The following is a 7,841-nucleotide window of genomic DNA, read 5'->3' as shown; positions in this document are numbered from 1 at the left end:
CGCACAGATATCTTGCCCTAGATACGGCAGAGCCAGGAGAGTGGCTGGTGTCCTTCTTCCTGTGGCCTGCTGGAAGGTGGCCTTGCATATGCACACGCACCATTTGACAGTTCACCTGCTTGTAGCTTCCATTTAAAAATGATGGGCTGAACAGTGCCGTAGACCTTTGCTAAGCTGTATGGGTTTGATGAGGTGGGCTGAGAAGCTATTCAGGTGGTTGGCCCAGCTGGTAGGTTGAGAGAGGCAGCAACCTCCAGCGGCAAGCAGGCCAGACAGGGCTGGGGAGGACGTGTGTTCAGGTGGGAGTCCGCAGCTGTCCCAAGCCACACTGTTGTGCAACTCCATAACGTCTGTGTTTCTCTTACCCCTGCACACTGGGTGCTGTTTTATAAAAATGTAGTTACAATTAACTTCAAAATAATTAGGAAAACTTGTCTACTTCAGCTATTGCACTCAAAAGATGCTTCCATTTCTTCTTTTTCTGAAAGTTTAGTTAAAGTATAGCCAATCTTCTGGAGGCGCTTATGGTTTTATTTCTGCCCCACCTGTGTTGCCTGTGCAACTGCCTATCCTTGTCATATCCCTGACCTCAATTCTGTTGTTTATATCTGTCTTTTCTCCTCCCCAGGAATAGAGCTACCAAACGGATAACATTACGTCATTCATGTTTGCAGGGTCTGAATACCCTCTGAATGTCAGGATCCCAAATACGAATGTTTAGTCTCTTATTATTTCTCATATGGCCTGGGGGTCCTCCAGTTATTACTGTAATATTATTATTACTGCTGAAAATAAATATCATGCAAGTTAATACCAGCTTACCATATCTATTCAGCCTCACTCTGTGTGGGAGAGCTTTGTGCAGCCAACATCTCTTCAGGGAATTTATATTAGATTGATGAGAGAACAGTGAATTACTTCTTGTCTGGTTTATAATATGCTGATTATGAAAAATTCTGGCCAGGAGAACCTAGTGTTGTCAGTGCTGCAAATGGACTCTGGAGTTTAAGAGTGTGTTCTTGTCCATCTTGCTGGAGGAAAGCAAAATTGTTTAAAAAATAAAAATTAAAAATATGTAAGCATACATTGCTGAGCTGTTTTGCTTGAGACCCTGTCAAGCTCTTTCTATTGCTGAGAGAGGATTGACCTTAGAGTTTCATTTGTTCCTTCCTGCCAAAATGCTAAATCCATACAGTTTCAATATCCTTGGTGCACTGGGTGTTATTCAGAATTTTATGTACATGTGGGCTAGACCTTTCATTGCTGTAAATTCCCTGTTGATACCGGTGGGAGGATGCTGATTTACACCTGCCAAGAATTTACAGGGTTGTTTTCCTTTCTGGCATGTTCCTGCACCCACCCTGGGAGAGACTCTGTTGTTATTGCACAAGACAAACTTTCTTTTTTCCCTTTAACTCTTCCATTTCTTGGGAGAGATAGCCCCCATACGCTGCAGACCTGCTCATTCATGTGCCCGCATCACCCCTGGCCTTGAACTGAGGAAAGCCTCAATGAAACATTTGGTTTTTCGTAACAGAAATCTCTTGTATCATCGGCTCGAGCTGTTCATGGGTGACGTCTACAGACAGTTTTGGAAAACCGGACTGGGTGTTATCTTCAGTTGGTGTCCTGGTGTCTCAGGAGAGGCAGCAGCTGCTTCTGGAAAACAGTTCCTCCCGTGGAGATGTTGAAGGTAGGCTCCCCTCGAATGGACATCTGCTTTCTCCCAGCACTGGTAGCAGCTGTGAGTGGCAGCAACACGAGCCAGCAGGCTGAGGCCTCAGGCACATGTCACTAAAAATACTGCCGTACTCTGGTTCTGGTGCACAACTCACAAGTGTGCTGTCAGTGCCCAAGAGTCACTAAGAATGATATAATGTATGTCTACTGCCTGAGTCGTGTATGTAGGTACCCTGTATACAGCCAGCCCCTTTATATACTCCTTTGGTATCTCACTGTTTTAGGATAAGCTACTTTTGCTTACAGAGACTGGATTTTTTTTAGGAAACTCGATCCTTTACAAGCCAGGACTGGCTCCACGTCTGCTGTCTGACTTGCAAAGTCTTTGGCTTTTGTTGGACATGTCTTCACTCTGCTTTGTTTGATTTCTTCTCATTCCTTCTATCACTTCTTTACTTATTTCCCTCATTTTTACTTTATTCTCCTTTCTTTACTTTCTGTTATTTGGGGGTTTTGTGCGTAGTCCTCTCCTTTCTTTTCACAATTCCCTTCTTCAAACTCCTTATTCATTTTCCTCTTACTATCTCTCTTCCATCCACACTGTGTGTCTCTTCTTTTTTTTTTTTTTCCTCACAGGGGACATTTTCCTCCTGAACACCAGTAGGCTCCCAGATAGATGTGAGTTCAGCCTGCATAGCCCCATCCTGCCTGGGAGCTTGGACTCTTGCTTGCTGGAACTGGCCATATATTCACAGGATGCTGTTCCTCTCCTCCAGAGGTTCACAGTTGAAATCAGATATGTGGAGACAAACAGAAATATAATAATTTCTCTGAGAGTTGGCCATGAGGAGGATGCCGGGTAAGACAATCAATTTGCAGCTGTTTAGACTTTGAATTGCAAGGTAGGGTGGAGTCCCTCCAGGCCACTGTTTATGGGTGTCTTCTCCCTTCTCAAGATCATTGCTGCTATTACAGCAGAAAATGAAGGTAGAACTGTCAGGACTGAAGCGTGCAGCTTCCTGACAGGATGTCTGTAACAGACCGTGATTTTGTGCGTCCCCTTTGCAAAGAACACACTTGCTTAGGACTCGGTCTTCTTCCTTCACATTTGGAAGGGTTAAGAGTGGTTGACGCTCTCAGGGACACTAGGACTATAGCTGTAAAATGCACTCAGTCCAAAGACTGCCTTGGCAACATGACTGATGTCTCTAAATATTCTAGGGGTCCTATCATTGTTACAAGGGTCACATTTCTCATTTTGAGGTAGGTTTAACTTTACCTCTTTTGTAATTTCCTCCTCCTGTCTGCTAAGTTCAGGAGCATCCTCTTTCTTCTGCTTCATTTGTAGAGTTCAGGGAGGGGAAAAACAGAGGCTAGAGGTGAGAAGAGGTGAAGACAACAAAAAAGGAAGTGCAGCAACCCTGGATCTTGTCTTGTATTCTCTTCTCTGATCTTCCCAGTGTTTTACTTTTTCATTCCTGTGTGTAGCAGAATGCAGTAAGGAGGAGAAATGGGCAAAGGGAATGAATCGCAACAGGAAAAGAAGGAGAAAAGTCCACGTGTCATCTGATTTTGCCATTTTCCATGTGCTTGTTTTTGCTTTGCTGCAATCTGCCTTGTAAGAACCTGGGTCAGACACACAACAGAGCTTTTTATTTCCATCACCTGACTGACTCCCATGGAGAACTTAAGCAATAGGTCCCAGTTCTTGTTTTCTTTGAATTCTTTGGCACTCCCCAGGCTGCCATGGAGATCTGTAGCCAAGACTCCTAGTCAGCCAAAGATAGCAGAGTTTGACTAAAAATCGTATTTATTTTCTTTCAGGTCCCTCTCTCTCTCTTCCCCCTCTGCTTTTAGCTATTGCTTGCTTCCTTCCTGGCTACCCTTTCCCCTTCTTCTTGCCAATTTCACAAGGAATCTGTTGCATTTTCTGGGATCAGTTTCTAATGTCCTTTTTTACCTATAACTGCCCTTGCTTCTTTGAATATTTGACAAGCCTCTGCAACTGCAGCCACAGCTCCATTCCCCTATATAAACTCATAAAACCCCCTTTTGATATACCTAGCTGGCCAGACCAGGCTTCGATCACAATTGCTGCAGTATCACTCTGGAATGGATCATAGATGTTGTTTAACAGCTTATTTGAGCACTGCAAACAATTCTACATGACATCAAGATTATAATCTCTCTAAAAGTGATGGCATTTAGATTTATTAGAATGGATTTAGCTTTACAGGAAGTTGGCATAGACACTGGTATTACTTTTTCTTAGTGAGTAAAATTATGCACTAGTAAGCTCAGAGGGTTTAGTATTAAGGTTTTAAAGATGGAAATTGACCGAGTCCTGTTTTAAATCAAGATGGAAAGGAGAGGGAGGAACAGAGACAGAATGGAATTAGGAACCATGTTAGGTCAAATACCCTTCCTTTTCCCCCTCTTTGCTGGGAAGCTTTAAAATCTTTGCACGATTCTAGAACAATCTGAGTGTGCAGGCAGGACAAAATCTATTTCTAACACAGTGATTGAGCTGCTTATTACTAGGCAGGTAGTCTGAAATGAACATTTGCTCCATGATTAAGATTTTAATAGCATTGGTTGTTAAGAAGAGAGGCCATCCTGAAGTGTTCCCTCTTTCCAGGGGCTTTCCATAGGAAGTAGAAATTCTACAAGCTTTTCTGTGTTAACCAAACACTGCTGCGCAGTTTAGCACAGAACAAGGAGGACAGTGAGCAAATGACCTTGAGATAGATGCCTATGGGTAGTACATAGTTTAACCATTGACAATTACTACCAAGGGATTGTCTTGAGATCAGAGTAGCAACTTAGATACAGAAAAAAGGCTAGGTGTCACTTTTTCAGATAATCAGGCACTCCAGAAAATCCTGCTTCAGTCCCTTCTGTCACCCCTCAATTCCAGGATCAAGCTATACTTCATTGTAAGTTCCAGCTGCACCAGACCACTTCAGTGAACTGTCTTCTTTCTGAACCTAGAAATCATCTCCTGATGGTGTTTCCTCCTTCAAGATCCATCAGCTGCACCGTTCCCAAAAGCTTAGATATATGTCATGCATGAGAGAAAGTTGCTGTCCTGTCCACCTCACTAACTACTAGGATTTATCATTAAATTGGTAGTGTTGAAGCTGCCACTCATTTTTTCACACGTGTACTCCAGTGAAAGAACAAAGAAACAGATAGACCTTCAGACACCATGTTCTCTGAACAAGTAGGGTAAAGTCACAGTATTTATTGTTATATACCACACCTATAGGGCATGAGTATTCTGAGTTATTACCATTAGAGGGAGAACCACTGAGAGAGGTGTTTGAAATCCTATATATGTACCAAATGTATATAAAACTTTATTTCTCATTATCTCAGTAGAGCTCAAAGCCTGTAGCTTTGCTTGCAAGTCGAAGCCTTCTTCTTTTGGCATTTGGCTCAGAAAGCTGTCTTCACTTTTTCAGGGTTACAGTTACAGTGCTTGTTCAGGTCACATATAATGTCTTTTTTACTATTTTTCTTATACCACCTTTTTCCTCTTTACCATGCAGACCCAGAAACAGTCACAGCTGAAAATTCTTCCAAGTCCTGTGTGCTTTTGTTTCGAATGGTTTCACATGCTTGTGTTTGTTGTTGACCACAATTATTTCAGTGTTGTCAGCCGAAACTGTTTCAGTGAGGAGCTAGTTTCTTTCAAGTTTCTTTCCAAGTACTCATACTTCAGTGAAAATAAAAAAAGCCCTACTTGGGGCAGGATTAATCTTTTCCCTTTCCATGGTCAATAAGCCAAGTTGATTTTGTTCTGTTTTCTTTCTGAAATACAAGGCACTAGCTATGATAGTCTTGGTAGGTCTAAAGGAAAAAGTTCATGGCCATGTGCACACATGGGTTTTCAGTTAGCCAACCTCACAAAACAATTATTGCTTAGATTTTTGTATCTTCCCCCATTTTGGGGGTGGAGTGGGTGGTGGGTGATACTAAAATGCCCTGCCAGCTTCTGGAGACACTTGTAGAAACTTACCATCTTTGACACTTCTGTTCTACTAATGTGGTTGCTTTTATCCACAAAAGTTATTTAACTGCTACTATTGTACATGGAAATGTTGCCATATAGCTAATCTGAACGTCTAGAAACATGTTTGGTCATTTGGGTTTCATAAATTAGGTGTCCAAGTATATAGATCTTTGAAAGGGAATAGTCTGGTAAGCATCCTCAGAAAATGCCTAATACCTACGGACAATGAGCACAGCCATTTTGATTAAAAAATGCAGCTAGAAAAGGAGAGGCTGTCCAGCTGTTACATAAGGCTATGATTTTTGAACACTAATCTGGGAGTATGATTTACTGCTCCTCATGCTTCTGTTGAAATTGCAGCCAAAAATACAGTGGAGCAAATAAGAGAACCCTCTAACTGCTTGGTGAAGGCAAGAGGGGTAGGCATGTGTTCTGCTCTCTCATCTATTTTGTTTTAAATCCAATGGCTAGAACTGGATGTTTGTGAAGACTTGCAGATAACAGCTTCCTGTATGTAGAAGAGTAATGTAAAGCTTCTGATTTGTATGTTCACTGATTGAGCCTGGAAGCATTTAGCATACATACCTTTGTGCAATAATCCATGCAGTGAGTCCCCCAAATTCAGAAAAGGTTTCAGCTTTCCTGTTCAGCTTTATTGAATTTTTCACCCTTAATGAAGAAATTGTTGTTCTTAACATTAAAACAGTCTTTCTTAAAATTAATGATCAGTTACCTTTGTTGGATATGGAAAGGCATGGCATAGAAAGGATTAGTAAAGAGGGGAAGGAAAGCTTTTGCTCAGCAGAGGAGATTGATAGGCTAACAGAAGTCAGAAGTTGAAATACAAATCAAAAATTGAAATTATAGGCTTGCAGGGTGAATCTTGAATTCTCTTGCCTTAAGCATCAGGTTGCTTGCAACTCCGAACTTTCTATCCATGCAAATTTCTCAAAATTGTGTCAGGCTTTCGTAGCCTGTCCATACATACAGATCAATTTCAACATCTCTATTTAGAAGAAGAGTAATATTAACTCATTATTTGAGATCTGCTTTGACATAAAATCAATAGTAAAGGTATTGCCAAGCTTGGCTTATTTGGAAGGCTGCTGCAATGATCCATATTCTGCTAGATCAACAATGGGCTTCGTTCCTGATTCCATTAAGAAAATTAAATTGGCTCTGACTAGCCCTGGTTTGGATAGTGGGACCAAGCAAAAAAGGTGTAATTATTTACAGCATTAGAAATCTTGCTGCAGTTGGATCTTGGGGTGGAGTCTTTCTCTGAGGGGGAATACCCTGATGATGATGAGACTCTGTACACAGAAGTACTCTGGATGATGCAAAGCTACTTGTAATTTTTGTGGTCTCTGGATGCTTGCCAGCTTTTCCTGTGGTGTTATAAATGGAGTCAAATTTTAGTACTAGAGATATTTCAGTGCAGAACTAGAATGTTTCATGGGATCTTAGGGCTCTGACTCAGAAGGGCTGCCAGTTCACACAAGTAGTGTTTTAAAAGAGTGGCCTTGCTCTTCTACCAGATGCCACAGTTCTCCCAGCTGAGATAGCAGAATGGTCAGTGTGTCTTTCTCACTTGTGATGTTTCAGAGGTTGGTTTATTGACTTAGGTTTTAATTTCATTTATTGTCAGTGGTTTTCATTTATTTTGATATATCAGGCTATAAACAGCAAGTTCCAAAGGGTCTGGCTCATAAACCATGTAGGATTAAGGTACAGCAGCTGAACTAGTCATTGCCTTAAGCTGTGGGGCAGTAATCTCTTTAGTTGCTACCATTAATGTAACACTGGTTATGAATCAGTGGCTGTGTGCTGCAGGTTCCTGCACTCAGGGGTGTGATAACACTGGCGATACTGTGATGTCTTAGCTGGGGGGTGGGTTGTCACTTGGTGGAGGTGTTAGAACTATGTCTCAGTGCTTGGAAGGTCTAGTATGCTTCATAGGTAAATTCAAAAGATTTAAAGACTGTCCTGTCCTTCAGTGGCTCACTGGACCAGTTTGATTAAGGCAAATTGATTTTTGTGGCCAACAGGATGCAGTGGAGTGATGAACAAAGCTGTGTCATGTAGCAGAAGGGATTCAGTTCTGGGTCAGTGCTGAATGCTCTTGGATGTTGTGCCATGGTGTGGC

At 41.8% G+C, this 7,841-nt stretch overlaps 1 protein-coding gene across 1 annotated transcript in view; it reads left to right on the top strand.

Annotated features, from left to right (window-relative positions):
- The window catches only part of LTK (leukocyte receptor tyrosine kinase), a 178,079-nt gene that overhangs the window by 120,387 nt on the left and 49,851 nt on the right, over window positions 1-7,841 (top strand). Inside the window, exons 8-9 of the mRNA XM_035895760.1 lie at window positions 1,538-1,693; window positions 2,317-2,539. Of these exons, the coding sequence (XP_035751653.1) occupies window positions 1,538-1,693; window positions 2,317-2,539 (379 nt within the window). The remainder of the gene's footprint in view (window positions 1-1,537; window positions 1,694-2,316; window positions 2,540-7,841) is intronic.

Source organism: Egretta garzetta, unplaced genomic scaffold (assembly GCF_000687185.1).
Source record: "Egretta garzetta isolate BGI_Z169 unplaced genomic scaffold, ASM68718v1 scaffold526, whole genome shotgun sequence".
NCBI lineage: Eukaryota > Metazoa > Chordata > Aves > Pelecaniformes > Ardeidae > Egretta > Egretta garzetta.
The sequence above is the reverse complement of the archived record's forward strand: the minus strand, read 5'-3'. Positions and strand labels throughout refer to the sequence as shown.